Below are 20,148 nucleotides of genomic sequence, written 5' to 3' on the forward strand. Positions count from 1 at the left end.
ATCAATTTTGTTTATGAAATTTTATTGAAGAATGGAAAATAAGTTGTAACATTTGCTTGTTTTATTGGACAAACTCCAAAAACTCAGATCTAGTCAGTTCACAGTGATATGAAACGGGGGAAATCGCAAATCCTCTAAACTTCACTAAACTCTAATCTTCAAAATTGTTTCTGTGTCATTTTCTCTTAAACTCCCATTCACATTACTCACTCGAATTGTATGCACAGTTGATGTTTGCACACAGGATGTAAAACACATCCTGTGTTATAGATGACACATCAAATGACATAAAAGAAAACAGGTTTCTAAAATGAAAAATGTAAACGATAAGCGGCTGACATCAAAATGTGTGTGTATATGTTCACACACTGTCACATACTTAGCCAATACAGTTAGAGGAGGAATAATGTGTGGCAGCATCAGGTCAGCAGTCATAAGTTCTGATTTTGATATAAACCTGTTCATTCACTGTAACTCTTGAGATCAAAACATGCAAATGTGACAAAGCAATGTGATGCAATAAAATGGAATATAAAAAAACAAGACTCCATACAAAATGGTTTGTAAAAGAAAAAATATTAGTTGTTTCTTTTGTCAACAGTTAAATAAATTAAAATACATTTTTGTTACACCGTTTTTGGTCTCATTTATTTCACTTTTCAAGAGCTGATATAAAACACTGTATAAAATATGAGAACGAATATTTATCTGCAGAACCGCTGGTGATCAAAATCTCCCGTCTGTGGATAATAGCTGTTGCGTTTACAATAAACTGACAGGATATTGCATGAATACTGGACGAAGACCAAAAATAACAAACTAACAGATCTATGTAGAGACAAGACACGAAGAAAACTGTGCTGTAACACAACGAAATGGCTAAAACGGACATCAACAGGAGGAAATCAGCTGTAAGATCCAACGTGGTCCACCCAATCACCTCATCGTCCCGGCGCACACCCGCCAGGACACCGTGTTTTAGTACTGTAGTAACTGTCATCGGTATGAGAACATCCTCAGGTGTCCCGGTGTGATGTGAGGTGGGAGTTGTGCTGACTTGTAATGCCACAGTATTAAAAGGTGAAGTCTCTCTGCTACAGTGTTGTCTCAGAGAACAGCTCCCCTGAGTGGATCAGCCCTCCGTTATAAAGACTCAGCTTGTGCCTCAGTCTCTCCTTGACTGGGTTCTCCACCACCACCACCGAAGATGCACCACTGAAGTCAGCTGAAACACACCACACACAATATTAGACTAACTTACACACAGTATATTCCAATTACACATTACAGAAACATAAAAGACTGCACATGACTTTATTTGAGGATGTTTAATATTGTCCCACTTTGCAAGACACCTTATGAAGTTCCCCTTATGTGGTTGAACTAAGTGTCAAAGTAACACAGGCCACAGAGGCAAACTGTGTCACAACACATGACAGAAACAAAACCATGGTGTGATAGAACTGGGTCAGGGTAAGGCTGGATAATAATACTGATAAGTAATATTACTACAAACAATAGTAACGTGGCAATAAAAATAATAATAATATATATCATTGTACTGTATATTCTATAAAGAATTCTAGAGGGTTGCCTTCACTAGGAGATGGTGCCATCTGACATGCAATGGCGTGTTCAGGAAGTGGCAAACCCAGGCAGGTGCCACCCCAAACTATGATGGGCTATATGCCCAGTCAGAGGCATTTTATACATTCTTTTATACTGGCTTTTGTCAAGTCTTTTTTTTTTCAAGAATAAAATATTGAGGTTTTCTATCACAATTGTTTGTTGTTGCCACTCCTGTATTTTGACTAGTAGGTCTAGTTTTCTTGCAGTGTTAGTAATTTAAGTAGATATGGGTTTTGCAGACAAAACTGGGTATGGCCAAAACCTGTGTGGGTGTGTGTTTGCATGTACATGTGGATACATGAGTACGTATTGTGTGCATGCAGGCTTCATGCCCCCCCACCATAAGTCAGTGCCCCACTTGGGCCACCCCTATCAAAAATGTCTGGCCACGCCCCTGTCTCTGGGCGCTGGGTCCCGCAGCTCAGGACGGTGCATGGGTCAGTGGTCGAGGTTGTTTTTGTCCTTTTTTGTTTTGTTTTATTTTATTTTATTTGTTTTATTCCTTTCCTTTGGTTCGCTCAATTCTCATTTCGCTCAGTTTGTACTGTCAGTTAGTGAGTGGTGTTGTGAGTTTTGAGATCTCAGATGTGTCCTGAATGCATCTTGGGTACGTTAACTTCACACCCAAACTTTGAGATGACTTATTATCAGATCACCTGACCTGGATGTTAAGAACAGGGCCAGTGAAGTTGACCTTTGACCTTTTGGATCCTAAATATCATCACTTTGGTGTTTCATCTTATTGACATTTCTGTTGAGTTGTGTCATAATCAGCGAGTCATGGCCAAAAACATGTTTTTATGAGGTCACAGCAACGCTTGACCTCTGACCAGCGTATTCTTCTTCGTAAACTTCATCCTTGGATGACTCTCCAGGAGACTGTTATGAGTGGATCTTTATGGATGAGTGGGGGAGTGTGACATCTTTTGTCCAGAAGTTTGTTCAGTAAAATAAAAGGAGAAACAAAAACTTGGGATGAAGATTTTATATAGTTTAATGTTTGTTTGTTTTCTTTCTTTTTTGGGGGGGGTACTATATACAGTGAATTATTTAATAATTTATTTATTTGAGTTATGATATGAATTTATGGTGCGTGTATTAAAAATGAGTGATATGTAGTACATGTATGTAGTACTGTATGCACATACTGTTTATATGTTTTGATCTATTTCATGACGTTAAATGTATATTTTGTTTTGTGTGTGTTATTTAAAAAAAATAGATGGAAGAAAAGATTTGTTGAGACATGAGACAACCTTGTACAGTAAATATGGGGGATTTCCTCAGGTCTTGGAAAGAGGTTTGATGAGATCTGTAAGTTTCCCACAGTCTGCCTCAGTAATGAGTGATGCAGTATCTTCTAAAGACTTACTCTGAGGGTTCTGTGTGGGGTCGGAGGTGAAGCCGTTGGCCCTGCAGTCCTCACAGGCCAGACCTCCGGCCTCGTCCGCGCAGCTGCACTGTACGGGCCAGCTGCCGTACAGGTCCACCGCCGCCTCCGAGCCCGAGCCCGAGCCGCTCAGGTACGTCACCTCCGACTGGCTGCACTCGCAGGGCCCCCCCTCCTGGGCCAGAGAACCGGGGAGGCTGAGCTGCTCGTCGTGCTCCACGGGTATGGAGGGTGAGATGCTCTCTGGGCCGTTCACAGCAGCTGCGTCGTCCAGGCTTCGGGGTTGGTCGGCAGGTGGGCATGTGGGTGGAGGAAGCAGCTGGCTCAGTGTCCCAAGTACCTGAGGACAGTTAGTTTTTTCGTTTTTAGTTTAGTTTAGTTTATTTCGGACATGTTAAAAGAAATAAAACATAATACAGAAATGGACAGACATAACAAATAAAAACTTTGCAAAGACAACATATGAACAAAATAAAATAAAATAATTGAAAATAAAGATAATTCGATTTTTTTCATATCCGAAAAGGAGTGGGAAGAAGTAAAACTTATTTACTCCCACCCCTTATTCATAAATTATCTATCAAGTTATCTAGTCATTATAGTCTATACAATAAATTAATTCATGAGTTATTTAACTGGATTTATTCTAATATATTATTATATTTATATACATATAGATGTATTCTAACATATGATTACTAATCTTTATCTCTCTATGTAGTCATATACATATAAAAACATATACAAACACATTCATACATACAAAGACAAACTGAAAGTAACACGAACAGAGCAACAGATAAACTAAGTCGGTAAATAATACCCAGACACCCTCATTTCTGTACATACTGAAAATAATTTCTTTGTATTTTAGTTAACATTTGATGAGATTTGAGATGCTGTTGCAGATCCTACTGGTGCCAAATGTCCAGAATGAACTATTTATAGGCTACTCACATTTTCCATGTTGGGTCTGTTGCGGTAGCGACTGGCGGTGCAGTCCAAGGCCAGAGTGAGAAGACTGAGGGCCAAGGCAGTGGGCCACTGACCAGCTGCCTTGTCCAGAAACTGCAGACAAGAGTCCACACCACCGCTGTTCTCCACCTCAGTGACCAGCAATTCCCTCTGAAAGACGACAGAGACACAGAGAGAGTCTTCACTATTAGATCAAATCAAATCAAACTTTATTGTCATTTTGTTCCTACCGAGGTAAGAACAAAAGGAGGAAACGTTTCTCAGAGAGATCAATAAATCAGAAAATTGAATAAAATAGATGAACTAAGTAAGAAGAAAAAGAAAAGAAAACTTATCCCCGTGAATCTGTATAGAAAGTCTTTATGACTAACTGTTATAAAACACGATATGGAAGTGGATTTCATAAAAAGCGAAGTGATTACTGCGCTACTTCAGTGTTGACTCACCAGCAGTGTTTGTCTAGGTGCATCCTCTCTGACTTTCCTCCCTGTTATCGTTTCCATTATCACCTAGGAGCAAGCACAATGTTAGTGACTGAAGTTTACATCAGATTATTATTACAGTAACTGACAGTAGCAGCAGAGCAGCAACTCCTGTGTATGGCGCTGACATGAGTGTTTTGTCACCGGGGTGTGACGGCTTTGAACAGAACGATATAATGGCTGCTGCTCTCTTAGTTAAACAAATAGTAATTTCCTCTTCAAAGTTATTTATCTTCATAGGAACTCGCTCCATATAATAATGTTGCCTGAGAGAGCAGACATTGTAACAGTGTGAAGCAGGCAGTGAGCAGAGCAAACACTTTTAGTGATGGGTACATGCACCAGTTGAGGACATTGCAGCAGCTGTGTAGCAGCGCTGGGGAAAAACCACTCTTGGCCAATAGTGGAATCAGAGGAAACATGGGAGCATAAGAGCCAAATTATTAATATCCTTTAATACAGAGGGACGGGTTTTACTTTTTACTCCACTACATCTATTTGACAGCTCTGGTTACTGATTTTTTTTTTTTTTTTTTTTAAAGAAAGGTATGAAAAGGATGCAATTAAGGATCACTTAGTATAATAGGATGCACTGATTTAATTTACCTACTGATGCATATACACTTATTTAAACATTATAAAGGAAAACAGAAACTAACACTTTTTCCTTGTTGTGATGATTTCTTTACTAAAATAAACGGTGGAGCAGTGCAGTGGTAATATCCAAAATATCTCTGACCGTTTATTTTTGTAAAGAAATTATCACAACAAGGAAAAAGTGTTTGTTTCTGTGGCGGGGAGAAGGCGCTCTGCGATCGAATAGTAATGTCTTCCCAGGATGCTCCAGAGTTCGGCTATCTGAGGTGAGTGATAACATGCAAAAACACAAAGTTTACACTGTTTATACCGGTTTATACTGTACAGTTTATGGGTTCAGTAGTGTGTCATAAGGATTCGAGTCATGTACCATAGATATTTGATTGTTTTTTGGGTGTTTGTTGTGGTTGAAAAAATTGCCCTCATACTTTAGCATTGTGGCTATCGCTAGCGCCATCTAGCCATGGTGTAACTCCGGTTTGCCTGCATCAATTTTAGTCGTGTGTTTTGCTCCCCCCAACACCGGGTGACCATCAGGACAACGATTTAGGGGTCAAAAATGACCGGAGTTCTCCTTTAACACATTGGTTTCTGTTTTAATATGCACTAGCTTTTGTTTTAATGTGCAAACACTCTATGTAAGTGATTGCTGTCAGAAGAACAGGAACAGGAACTATTTAAGACTTATATTAACACAAATATTCCGCTTACTTCTACTTTAATATTATTGCTAGCGGAAGTTATGTTCTCCTGCTTATTTGTTTACACGTTGCCTTCTCTCTATCCCATAGGCTGCCAGTCATTTTTTTGCACATTCGGCTTTTATGGTGAGCCGAAGACAATTTCCCACGATGGTGGACAATAAAGTTTTATTGTATTGTACTGTATTGTATTGTATTTGTTTGTTTCATTGTTCCAGTTTCTAATAGGTATTATATGTAATTTCTACATGTATGTGTTTATTCTATATTTACATTCATGGAAATCCAATGTAAAGGTGCCAAATCTGTATTTTTAACAGCACATCCATGGACTCTATTGAATAATGTAAAATGTTCCTCATTGTCCCTCAGAGATTCACCATCAGACTCTGTAGTTTTCCTTCAGGATATTTTTTACAGTGCACTATTTTACTTTAAAAGTTTAGCTCAGTTCATATGATGTAGTTTATAATCACCATTCCAAAGCTGTAGACGTCCAGGCTGAAGGACAGCTTGTGGTCTCGCATGTATTCCTCAGGGAGGTATCCCACGTTGTGTTGGAGACTACTATCCAGAGTGATGGTACAGTTCTGATTGGCTGAATTAGGACGTAGACGAGCCAACCCAAAGTCAGACAGCTTGGGCTGCAGGGCGTCATCCAAGAGTATGTTAGCACTGTGAGGAGAAGCCACACACACACACAGACATTTTTTGGCAATTTTAAATTAAAAGGCTTCAATCTTGTGCAAGAACTACACACATAGATTAATCCCATCTTTATGATATTATTATCACTTGTGATCATCCAGAGAAGACCCAACTTCAATGAATCCTGATGAAACACACCATCTATTAAAAACAGGAGACTAGCCCCTCACACTCCGAGCAGCCAAAGAGTAGCAATAAAGTTATATTCCAGCTCGAAAAAAAAAGAAGCCTGAAATGCAATGTGAAGGTCCTGGTTGTTAGTTTCTAGGGTGAAATGTGCACTCTTTTTTTTTTTTTTTTTTACCATAGCTATACTATCTTTGGGGTGACTTCCTTCAAAAAAAAGTGAGTTCTGACTTTTTTCTCAGAATTCTGAGTTTAATCTCAGAATTCTGAGTTTAAAATCATGGTTGGAAGAAGCAGTTTATCTGGAGCTAACCGACTCACTCAGTAGCCTGCTCCCCCATCAGGCTCCGTGACGCGTTGTATCACTCCCTTTTTCCGAATGAATAGCTTTTTTTCCCCGCGGCCAGTACACTGCAAAAACTCAAATATCTTACCAAGAATATTTGTCTTATTTCTAGTCAAAACAAATCTCATACTTAAAATCTGACTCATCAAATAAAAAGTAGCTTGTTTTTAGACACTTTTTACTTCTTTCAAGCATATTTTCACTTGAAATAAGTAGAAGAATCTGATAGTGGAGCAAGTACAAAAAAACTTGCTTTCACAGGGATTTTTCTACTTATTTCAAGTGGAAATCTGTTGGAAACATGTGAGAATTGTCTGAAAACAAGTTAATTTTAGGTGATGAGTCTTATTTTAAGTGGAATGAGATTAGTTTTGACTAGAAATTAGACATTTTGACAAGAAAAAGGACAAATATTCTTGGAAAGATTTTGAGTTTTTGCAGTGGCCTACCAGAATTGTTATTATGTAGAAGAGAGGAGTCACTCAGTCACCTTCCATCTGTCCTAGCATGCACTTTCACCGCACAAATTCATTGTTTTTTTGTTTTGTTTTTTCCATTTCATTCAATAGGCCGACAAAAAAAACCCCACTGAGGTCATGACCTCGGTGTCCTCAATGGTGGACGGCCTGGGGTGTGTTTGGTGTCTGGTACCTGGAGATGTTGCCACAGATGACTGGGCAGGGCTGGGCCGTGTGCAGGTGATGCAAAGCCTTGGCAACTCCCTTAATGATGGTGAGACGCTCTTGCCAACACAGAGGGTTCACTCCATCCTGTGCAGTGACAACAACAACATAGCACAATCAAATAATGATGATACTTTCAAACAGCTACAACCAGAAAGGACCAAACCACACTGCAACAATAAACCTGTGATTACTGCACAGCCGGTATGCTAACACTAGCCAGTTATCAGGCTGTTATAGGTATCACTACTGTTGTGTAGAGAGTTTGTTGTTCTTCTCCTCTACAGGTAACAGGCTGTCGACTTTATTTTCTCATAACATCTTATGTGTAATATGTTGTAATTGTAGGTTGTGTGTAGATAGATTCACTGTCAAAGCAATACTTTTCATTTTAGCCTTCTGCTAAGTGGCTGTAGCCAAAGTCTCGCAGCTGCAGCCCAGTTACTTGTGTTGCAGGCAGTTATTAAGTGCATGGGGGCAGAGCTGCAGAGGGACGATGTGTTTTCAGGTGTTTTTTCTTTCTTTCTTTTTCTTGCCTACATTTCCGCCTACAACTGCTTTAAATAAAAACTTCAACTACAGCAGCCTCTGCAGCCACTAGAGTCGCCACCTTGAATTTGTGAGTAAAAAAAGGGACACTTGATAGGCTGTGTAATAATAATAGGCTATAATAATATAAAATCAGCCCAGTGTGATATGAGCAGAGTTTTTTTTGTTTTTTTTTCCCATGTTGTCCGTTCATTATCATCCCGTTACACTGATGCGTCCGTGCAAGAGCAAAGAACAGCAATGGATAGAATGTGTTCTATAGACAATACTACGATCTCTCTGCTTTGGAGGAGTTTCATGGTGACATGCTATAAACCAAATGAAGTTTTTTATATTTTCCCCCAAAAAACGGGACAAACTGTGTCCAGGGAGAGATTTATTTTTCCCCGGGACAGCTGATGAATAAAAGAGAACAATTCTGGGAAAAACGGGACGGGTGGCAACACTAGCAGCCACAGGTGGTCATCACCGCACACTGACCTCTGCTACTACAGGTACAGGAAACAGCATAAGAAGCTCCATCAACTCAGTAAGAGTCAGCAGTCGCACTGTTTGCCCATTCCAAATGAGCATTTAGCTAGTCTGACGTCTGACTGAAAACACCTAAACTTGTGCAAGGAGTTGTGCCACAACTCCGCAAAGCTTTATACACTTGTTTACTGTGCTCAACCCGAGTCACATAGTGCAAATGTTCAATGGCACTCTCTCTATATCAACATGATATTACAGCTGTTGCATAATGCATAGTTGCATAATGTTGCTTCAGTCGACTCAGAGGAAGGCCGTCATAGATCTTCCAAACCGTTGTGGTTCACAGACACAATACAGTCAGATCAGACTCAAGACAGCTGAGCTACAGCGTCACTGGGATTGTTTTTCCCCCATTGTAATTTTATTCCCTTTATATTCAAAGCTGACTCAGATTTACCATATAATCATCAGAGTTTTGTGATATTAAAAACACATTTTCACTTCCTATCCTGTGATATTTAAAGAATTTCCTAGACGCTATTTGGTGAGCAAATCACAAACAGGAACTCCCTTCAGAATCACGTCATAACGGACAGAAGCTGTATAGTAAACAATAGAAAACTCACCCGCTGGTGTAGTCTGTGGGAAAGCGACCCGCCGGGCAGGTAAGGATAGAGCAGACAGTAGTGGTCCTCATCAGAAAAACAGCCCAACAAGTCTATGATGTTTGGATGTCGATACCTGGAACACATCAGTATGTTATAGACTGAACACACTATCAGACACACAGAGAGAGATACTGTAGAGGTTTTATAGGAGAAGTCGTCACGTACAAATGATGAACCTCCATTTCTTTGGTGAAGATGTCCCACAGCTTCCTCCAGGACACATTATCTACCTGGATAAAAATGAAATAACACAATCTCAGAATTCTGACTTTAAAAAACAAAAACTCAGAATTCTGACTTTAATCTCAAAAAGTCAGAGCAGCAGCCCTAATCCTCTTCTGGATATATACAAAACCTTTACAGTGTAACAACTGGTTAGAAAAAGCAGTTTATCTGGAGCTAACCGACTCACTCAGTAGCCTGCTCCCCCATCAGGCTCCGTGACGCGCTGTATCACTCTCTTTTTCCGAATGAATTGCTTTTTTTCCCGCGGCCAGTAAACAGTAAACACTGGTGTGTGTCAATAAACAAGAGTACACTGCAAAAACTCAAATATCTTACCAAGAATATTTGTCTTATTTCTAATCAAAGTGTCATTTCTAGTCAAAACAAATCTCATACTTAAAATCTGACTCATCAAATAAAAAGTAGCTTGTTTTTAGACACTTTTGACTTCTTTCAAGCAGATTTTCACTTGAAATAAGTAGAAAAATCTGATAATGGAGCAAGTACAAAAAACTTGCTTTCACAGGGATTTTTCTACTTATTTCAAGTGAAAATTTGTTGGAAACAAGTTAATTTTAGGTGATGAGTCTTATTTTAAATGGAAAGAGATTTGTTTTGACTAGAAATTAGACATTTTGACAAGAAAAAATACTTAAAATCTGACTCATCAAATAAAAAGTAGCTTGTTTTTAGACACTTTTTACTTCTTTCAAGCATATTTTCACTTGAAATAAGTAGAAGAATCTGATGTTATTCGAATTTCATCAGATACCTGTATTACATCAGAGGTCTCCAGTTTAAACACATGTAAAGAGGCAGAGGGGTCAGTAATAACCTTTTTAAAAAGCTTGACCGCAAATGTTTGGTTTCTGATCCGGGCTCTGTAGACGTCAGAAAAGTGTCCGTCTGCGATCCTCAGCTCCTGGTGGAAGTCTCTGGTTCCTTCTTTGATGTCTTGGAGGGTGATGCTGGGTGACTGGTTTTCACTGGTAAACGCTACAATAAAAGCAGATGAGTCAAATGTCACATAGTCCCACCCAGCCGCCCACCACAAAATCCCACTCGATATGTCATGATTCAATTGTAGTGGAAGGGGGAATTCCACAAAAAATAAGATTTTTTTTCCGTCGGTATCCGCTACAGTGTTTACTTCGCTTACCAGGACTTGACCTTTGACCCGAGGGGCTCTCCTCTGGCCGGGTGGATTCCCTCTCCCCCTCCTTCTCCTTCTCCTTCTCGTCCTTCCTCACTTCAGCCTTGCATTCTGGTTGTTTTTTATTGCTGGGGGCGGGCGGCGGTGTCGACTCTGGAACAGAAGACATTGTCCAAACATGCATTTTTCTAAGTTGAGCATCTGGTGACGACTGCATCAGTGTGGTTTGGTGACATCAGGCCCGCACCACAGGCAGGAACCCAGAAAAAGGCCTTCAGATTTCCTGTGGCATATCGTTTCCCCTCCTACTCAGTGTCACAAGGGCTTGCAATTTATTTACAAAGTCTATAACTAACTGCTGTTGGAGGAAGTTGGCGTAATGCACGTGAATCTCACTTTCCATTGTGTAAAAAGAGAACAAACTTTAAAAACTTGCACCAGCTTCAATACAAACGTGTTTCCCACTGAACTCCCACACATCTGCTGCAGTTTAAATCTTCAAACCTCATCTCTGTCCTCAGACCTTAACTGTACCATCAGTGACACATGGTTTACTATAATTGGCACCCACATTATGGTTATCTACAGCAGTGATTCCCAACCAGTGATATGCGAGCGAGCACATTGCAGGTGGTACGTGGAAACATTTCTAAATTCATTTCAAAGATGATAAGTTAACATTCCCAGTCATGTCGTAAGCCGATTACGAGAAAAAAAATGGTACGTGCCAACACAGGTAGGGAGATAATAACCTTTGACACCAATTCTGTGAAGACTTTGTATGGATTCACTTGTGTGTGTCTTTTGCGGAGCTATCATAACCTGCAAGCGTGCACTGCGGTCAGGTTGTAAACAAAGCCACAAGCTGCGTTGCCAGGTTTGACAGTTGTCCCCTTTTGGAAACAACATTAGTGAATGAGAAGTTTAATGTGGATGTTTGCGTGTTTATAGCGCAGTGTTAGGCTATTTGTGTAGCCTATTTCTGTAGCACATTTTAAAAAAAAAGTTTTATAATTTCATTTTAATAGTCTTTGAGTGGTGGTTTAGTTGGGCTTTTACCTTTTTAATACTGAAAACATTGGGGACCTCTAAATCAAACTATGTGTTAAGACAGTCTAATATGTTTCTCACTTCTGAATTATGGTAAAGATAAGAGTCGCCCTAGCTCAGGCTTTTGAGCTTATAGACTATTATATATAGAGTCCTATCTTATCCATTCATTCCAATATTGGGACCAGTACAGGATGTGAATCTGTCTAGAGTAGACTATAAAGCATGTATGGTAACACATCTGCCATAATCTTTGCTATGTAGATAGTGTGTTTGGTTCTGGTTCAGCATTGTGTGGATCCATTTTTGAGCAGAAATTATGGTTTGCTAGTGTGTGGGTCTGACTTGCTGGCAGTTTAGATCTAGAATATTTTGTTGGTGACTGCAAAAGTTGTTTGTCTGGTACATTGTGTGCCACATGAACTGTAAAATTGTGTAAAATTTGGTCATAGACATTTAACTGAACAAGCAAGATACTGTAAGGATACTGTAAGACTTCTGTTAACACGTGCCTGCGCTGTACTAAGTTCCCTTTACACCCTAGAGAAAACATTGACCCCCCCCCCTCAATTGTCATTGTATAATTCACACTCTGTGCATATGTACAGTATACTGTATACTGTATGTTCTTCCTTTTTCTTTAAAAAGTCTTAAATGGCAAGGCAATGGCACTATGTTTGTAATACAGTGTTTAAATTGTTCAATAAAAAGTTCGTCACACAAAAAAAAAGCAGGAGAATAATGATTTAAAACACAATACACCATAAGAGTAAAATATCTTTGTAGAAATTAGAATGATTCTAGTCTTGTTACGTGTCATATGACCACTGTTGGAGAATCATCAAGTGAGTGAGGGTGTGACACAAAAGCTCAGGGAGTACACAAGATGAAAACGCTTGGGGACCACTGAACTACTGCACAAGCACATATCATATCATATCATATCACATATCTACAATCTTACTGTAATTGTGAGAACAGTGTGACACTGCCTTCCCACACAAATGATACTTTCTTATTCGATCTGGTCCTGCTTACATAAAAATGATATTTTAAACCTGCACAAAAGCTAAAATAAAATAAAAGTAGTAAAGACTCGGAAAATAAAACATACCATTAGAGTCTGAAGTTACCTACATCTTCATCCCGTCTTTACATTTGCAAAATTTAAATACTACTGTATGAAGCGGTTATATTGGCCGTTGCCCTGAGTTTAGTTTGCAGAACTGTTACAAGGAGAGAAACTCTGTCTTCTTTCAGTGTGCTGAATATACTGTATGAACTTGCCAGAGAGGCCCCAGTGTTCCGGTGTGGGGCTAATGTACAGCTGTACTGAAACCGCTGACAATGGAAATAATGCAGGGCATGACGGCTAACAGCTTCTCTCACTGATACTGATCAAAAATAAAATGTTTAAGTATATTTTGGGGTTTTTTTTTGCTTTTATTTGACAGTACAGTTGAGAGAGACAGGAAATGGGGAGGCAGAGAGGGGGTTAAATGACATGCCTTAAAGGGCCACCGATGCGGGATTCAAACTGCAGCGAAGACTGTATAGCCTCTATATACGGGACCCCTGCACAACCCTTATGTCAAAGTTACTTTACATCAACAGGGAGGATGAGATAAAAGCTGTAATGTGTGGGCTTGTGCATTATCTAATCTTCAATCTCGATACAGTCATACTTAAATATCACTATGATATTATCACTGGAATTTATGTATATTCAGCTGCCATATGTCATGGTACAGTATAGTAAAGAAAGCAGATATGCTTTGCAAAACCGCCCAACTAAATACTATGCATTATGCAAAAATACAAAACATTGGATGTGGCAGGAAATGTTGCAATGTTTGATATCAAATATTGACCCATGCAAATTGGAAGAACCCCAAAGCCACATGGTAACAAACATAATCGCTCTTCATCAGAGATATTTTAGATGTGCTCTGCTTCCTAAGACATAAACAATGTTAAAATTACATGAGCAAGAGTTTTTGCACTGACCTGGAGCTGGACTCTGGAAGAGCTGCAGGGCCCGTTGGTGGCCCATGTCCTGCAGCACCGTGCACAGGTCCTGCACCCTGGTGTTCTGCTGGGCCCAGGACCACAGCAGCTCCCTGGTGGGACTCCGGCCCGCAGCCTGCAGCCGCTCCAGCTCGCGGACCTCTAGCTGGTTGGAGGCGATCCTGACAGCTGGAGCGTATAGGAGAAAGTGGTGGACATGAGAGGAAAGCAATGTGTACACAAAGAGTTAGGTAGTGAGGTATTCAATCTGTAAATTGTTCTTCTATCCTATCTTATTTCAAATCTCCTTTTGACCTTCCACATTGTTTCTGTATTGTAATTGTTTTGTTATTTTTATGTAAGTGTCTTTGAGCACCTGTAAAGCGCCTTATAGATAAAATGTATTATTATTAGAAGTGTGAAACAGGGCCGTTGCTAGGAATTCTGGGGCCCCTGAAAGAATACTAAAGTGGGCCCCTGACTTTTCCACTTTTTTTCTTAGACTACGTATGTATTATAATTTTTTATTTATCCTACTTTGTTTTGATGCTAATGCAGCATTACTATGAGTATTAGTTAGGGTCTTATGCAGAATAATTCAGTCATACAAAGATTAGACTACTTGGGCGCTGGGCCCCTAGAATTATCATCACCTTTGTCCCCTATACAACGGCCCTGGTGTGAAATACAGAACCTCCGACTGAAAAACTCTATCTTCCTACTAGCAGTTCATGCTGTACCACTACCTCATGTAATAACACCTTCAGTTTGCACATGCACAATACTTTGCACATTACTTATTATTACATGCATATTGCAAGTACTAAACATGCTCTACTACTGTGTACAACTGATACCTGTCTGTGTTTAGCTTTTAGTTTTGTATTATTATTATTAGGCTACTATAGCCTACTATTATTGTTGCTCTTAAATTGTCTTTCTATTTTTATACTTAGTTTCTATATTGTCTATGGTGGCATTTGTGTGGACAACCAAGAAAGAATTTCATTGAAACATGTTTCACACTGTGCAAATGACAATAAACACTTCATGAAGAAGCAGAGTCCATTAAAGGGATAGTTCACCCAAAATTCAAATTTCACTCATTATCTACTCACCCTCATGTCGACTAAGAGCTGTGAGAATTTTCAGAGTCCTCCGTGCCTTCTCTGAGTTACGGGGGGGTCCATGCAGCAGTATTTGTCCATATAATGGTTGTGAATGGATACCAACTTTCTTCGTCCAAAAAGACACACCAAAAAACATCCAAATACCTTCATACTGCTCGTCTGTAATGTCCCTCTGGTATTGAAGCCCGACATGAGAAATTGTTCTGCCGGTCAGCGCAAATCACGCGAGATTTGCACTGACACAGGAAGAGCAGTGAACCGAGACACTGGGAGCTTCCGCTACAAACAAGCTTAAAATATAGACTTATTTAATTTTTTTCGGAACAATTTCTCATTTCGGGGCTTCAATACAAGAGGGACATTACAGACGAGCAGTATGGAGGTATTTGGATGTTTTTTGGTGTGTCTTTTTGGATGAAGAAAGTTGGTATCCATTGACAACCATTATATGGACAAATACTGCTGCGCGGACCCCCCCGTAACTCAGAGAAGGAACGGAGGACTCTGATAATTCTCACAGCTCTTAGTTGACATGAGGGTGAGTAGATAATGAAATTTGAATTTTGGGTGAACTATCACTTTAATTCATTCATTCATTCCTTAGTAACACTTGATCATCTAGTTTAAATTACTTTATGTGATAAAAGCAAGTATTTCATACACAGTAGTAGCCTAAAGCAAGTCTATCTTATATGAGTTCACCATATTCATCAGTTCTGATAGCAGTTTGTTGCCCATGAGCTATTGAGAAAGACTTTGTCATTTCCATAAAGCTCCACTGATAAAAGTGTATTTTATCCTATAGGCAGAATATTAAGGCCCTATTATCTCTTCAATCAGACAGACACAACACTGTCCACGAGTCAGCTGTTTACACTCTGTCACTCAGTCCGCAGTCCCTGTCCCTGTCCCAACAACATACAACACAACATCATGTCCTCACCCAGTCCCCGCCATCCCAGGCTGTCTCCCCCGGTGTCCATGATCAGACTGAGCCGCTCCACCACCGCCGGAGGGACATCGTACAGGAACGTGAAGGAGTTCATCCTGAACAACCGCTCTCACCGACACCCGGGACCCGAATAATGCGACTACAGCGGCGGTTGCTCAAACACGGAAACTCCCTCCCCCCCCCCTCTGTCACGCAGGACGGAGACCGATGATGTCAAACAGCAGACTCACTATTACCACAACGAGCTGCACAAACCGTTGTAGTACCGTTAGATAGACACACCTAACAACCTGGACGTCAGTCACATTTCCTGCTATCTATCTATCTATCTATCTATCTATCTATCTATCTATCTATCTATCTATCTATCTATCTATCTATCTATCTATCTATCTATCTATCTATCTATCTATCTATCTATCTATCTTTCTTTTGTTTTGTTAATGACCTGCAGCGGGGGCAGTAGGCCTATCAACTACAAGTAGTGACAAGTAGTGAAGTAAAGCACACAATGTTCTTGGATGTAAACGGTAGTAACACCTACCTGTGCTGACCTGCCAAAATAAAAGTCTGTCATGCAGCTGAGTGAAAGTGGAACTAGGACTCCAATATAGATAGATATATGGTTGTAAAGATAGATAGATAGATAGATAGATAGATAGATAGATAGATAGATAGATAGATAGATAGATAGATAGATAGATAGATAGATAGATAGATAGATAGATAGATAGATAGATAGATAGATAGATAGATAGATAGATAGATAGATAGATAGATAGATAGATAGAACAAAACAAAACCAACAAAGAAAAACACACACAATATCATACAAATCAACAAAACACTGCATGTGAGAAATCAGAAAATCTGCCACAGCAAAACAGGAAACAAAACAACCAATTAAAGCAGAAACAGCAAAACAGGAAATGTGGCAAGTTGTTTCTTGGAAAAGGTAGGGACTGCCCATGCATGATTGGACAGAAGCCAAGTCAATTTACAGGTTTTCTCAGTCACTTTGGTATATTTCTCATTTGTGCACATGAAAAAAGCAGTTTCTCATTTCTTTGAACAAGTTGCAAATGCTTTGGTTCATCCATGCAAATGATTATTTACAATTATCTGCTGTTTCCTACATAATCAATTGCTTCATATGTCATGTCGATCAAAGTGTATTACAGTGTTTTACGATCGCTATAGGCTACTTAAAACACTTTTTCAAAACTCTTCACACACATCACATCTAAAACACACAATTCCACCCCCACAAATATACACACAGATACACAATTACATACACACTCACGCACACATACACTAGCTTTTGCTGAGGTGACATGTCTGGGCACCGAGATCTGAGGTGAGGAAGAAGCTACCTGGGGGAATAAAACAGTAAAATGTATAAAATAGACCAAATAAATAACGTGAAATAGTTATAGTAATAATTTTGTGCACCAACTAAAACATTGAAATAAAACAATAAAACAGGATAAACTAAACAAAAAAATAAGAATCAGCTGTGTGATGTATTTGCATGAGCTCAATCACAATCAACTGTTTTGCAATGAAACAAAATACAGGTCATACATTTGTTTCAGTCTACAATATGAACTGTTCACTTTGGCCTTCAGGTTTGGCTTTGAACATGAGGTTTTCTTCTTTGAAAAACAGTGTGAAAGCAACTGAAAATTTACCAGTTATCATTGTCATAATATGTCAAGCCTATTTCTATACATCCATTAGACTTGTTTTTTTTCTAAATCTGTCATGAATTGGTAAATTGCTCCCAGGTGAATCTTGACTTTCTCTAACGAAGGGAAATGTGTGGAGCATTAGATCGACCAATGATCAAACAGTTTTCTGAAATATCTCAAAGGTGCATCTCATGCATCAACTGGCAAGTATATACAGTAGATAGCCAGAGCACGACACTATGTTACAATGTGCAGGGCCGTTGTATAGGGGAGAAAGGTTCTAGGGGCCCAGCGCCCAGTGGGGCCCACAAAAAACCTCAGTTAGTCTAATCTTTGTATGACTGATTTATTCTGCATAAGACGCTGACTAATGTTGCATTAGCATCAAAACAAAGGAGGCTAAATAAAAAATGATAATACATACGTAGTCTAAGAAAAAAAGTGGAAAAGTCAGGGGCCCACTTTAGTATTCTTTAAGGGGGCCCAGAATTCCTAGCCAGGCTAGCGCCGCCTACTGGTTCCGGCAAATTTCATTTGCCTCAACCATGTAGTCAGGAAACTAGCAATGCGTTTCGGTTTGCTCTGGCGGACGGACCAATCAGCGAACATACGGGTAAGTGAAGGCGATGACGTTGAACTCAAGCGCTCAAGATTAACCTATGAGCTTAACCGGTGTATAGCACACGTGACCACCAAGCAGCAGCGATTAGTTGAAGCAAATGTAAGCAACCGCCTCCCGGAAGCAAACGAATCCCTATGGCTCGTGTTCAGACGCTACATGAAATGTAATGAATTAAGCGGCTGATGCATCAGGCTACAGAATTTCTAGCAACAGCCCCGACAATGAGGTGTACTGTAGGAAGACTGCACTGTATTCCTACAGCACTAGTTTCCCCCAAGGAGATTGTCCCATGTTCACATTTCTACTTTTAGTTTTTTTGTTACAAATTACAGTAGCCTACAAACAGTAAAAGTGTAAGTGTGAGTCTTGTCCAGTCTCTTGCAGTCAATCTCCCACATACACTAAGGCGTAACTTACAATTTAATTGTCATCAAAACCTTAGCCATAGTTTACATCAGAACATCCCTCCAGAGTAGCTACACTGTTATATTGACAACATGACTGTCTTATCCTTTCACATGTCATGCCAGTTCTTCAAGACAGTGAGTGTGTATTTGTGATATCATATGGCTTCCCAAAACTGGAAAATGGACATCTGTCCATTATAGCAGCAGGGTTGAGGCATTTGAGGTGACCACATGATGCTTTCCCATCAAATCAAACTTCTCATCACAGCTAATAAGACAAGTCTTCACTCGTGTGCACTTAACCTGTGATCCGGGTGCTGCACCATAGTGGTAGTAGCCTATTCATATAGCAACACTGAGATAACAGCCCCACCATGAGGTCAAACTGAAAAAAACAACAACAACATTATCCTGATAACCTGAATGCAGCATCCCATTAGAAAAAGGTTACATTCCTGTCTTTTTTTAATCAATATTTTATTAGGTTTTTAAAGCAGGAACAGAACAGTGAACATACGTGACAGCAACTGTAGGTATAAACATAACAGACGAGGGGGAAAAAATTAAACAAAAGTGTTGCAATACAATAATGGACCTTACATGGACAGTTCTAAGAAGGTTTTACAGTTTAGACATTACATGTGGGCCAGGGACTGCACAGCCGGATCAATGGAACAAAATCAAGGAGCATTGGGGGCGCCAATCAATACTGCAGCGACTTCTATGTACTTAGTCTGCTATCCAGCCCAGCAGGTGGTTCAAGAAGGCCTACAGGGGTTTTTGCTGGAGACTTGAAAAAGAAAGTACCTCTTCTGAAAGATGTAGTAGAAAAAACAGGATCTATTTGTATGTTCTTACCTGAAAAATTATGTTAATTTGAGACCTTTTCCCAAAATGTAAATGTAACAAATGCAATGTATGTAAGACCCAACCTCCTGCTTGCATTTAAGTCTTATGTTCAGACTAGACAAAAGGTGTTATAAGTTAAAAGAACTGTGAAATGCAACAACTGTTATGACTCTGAATGTATAAATATAAACCGTATTTGTCTGTGTGTACAACATTGTGAGTTTGTCTATAAATAGATTTTTAGAAAAACTAATATCACAATATATCACCTAGCCTGCAGTATCCCAATATATTGCACTCCACTTCTGTCAGCAGTAGTTAAAGCAGCGGCCTTTCTCTCAGACATGTTTTAACCATCATCAGTTTCAGTTAACATCTGCATTATAGACATGTTTGTTATTACAGTTTTTCTCTATTGGTTTGGCTCAATTCTTGAAACAGAAATTACATTCTCAAAATAACATGGACAAATCTCCAAACCACCTTGCAAATGTTCACAACAGAATGGCATTTCTCATTGATTTCATCAAATTGCAAATGTCTTAGTACATGTCTCAAGTGTCTTAGTGCATCTTTGCAAATGGTTATGTACAAGTACCCTAGAGTTAGCACAATGAGCATACATTTAGCACATTTTCCAAATGAATAGATCTTGCTGATCTAAGCTGATTAGTTGATTCTCAGTCTAATGGTTGCTCTCTCCAAAACATGTCAGCATGATTTCACTGTGTAAA

The 20,148-nt window shown here is 39.5% G+C and overlaps 1 protein-coding gene across 1 annotated transcript; it reads right to left on the reverse strand.

The window, feature by feature from the left end:
- Positions 1-386: 386 nt before the first annotated feature.
- On the reverse strand, positions 387-15,964 carry irak3 (interleukin-1 receptor-associated kinase 3). Its single transcript, XM_083999933.1, has 12 exons — positions 15,834-15,964; positions 13,761-13,949; positions 10,710-10,856; positions 10,386-10,546; positions 9,491-9,555; positions 9,284-9,398; positions 7,606-7,724; positions 6,251-6,449; positions 4,441-4,503; positions 3,977-4,144; positions 3,002-3,359; positions 387-1,225 (listed from the first exon to the last, which is right to left on the reverse strand). Exons 1-12 carry the CDS (start codon positions 15,934-15,936, stop codon positions 1,095-1,097), a joined length of 1,818 nt encoding a protein of 605 aa, XP_083856059.1. The 5' UTR covers positions 15,937-15,964; the 3' UTR covers positions 387-1,094.
- Between the last annotated feature and the right edge of the window lie 4,184 nt (positions 15,965-20,148).

Source organism: Trachurus trachurus (genome assembly GCF_905171665.1).
Source record: "Trachurus trachurus genome assembly, chromosome: 23".
In the NCBI taxonomy this organism is placed as follows: domain Eukaryota; kingdom Metazoa; phylum Chordata; class Actinopteri; order Carangiformes; family Carangidae; genus Trachurus; species Trachurus trachurus.

Coding starts and splice junctions, on each gene's coding strand:
- irak3 (XM_083999933.1), bottom strand. CDS start 15,936: ATGAACTCCTTCACGTTCCTGTACGATGTCCCTCCGGCGGTGGTGGAG. Junction 13,950..15,833: donor CCTGGGATGGCGGGGACTGG/GTGAGGACATGA, acceptor TATACGCTCCAG/CTGTCAGGATCGCCTCCAAC. Junction 4,504..6,250: donor ACGTCTACAGCTTTGGAATG/GTGATTATAAAC, acceptor GCTTGCTCCTAG/GTGATAATGGAAACGATAAC.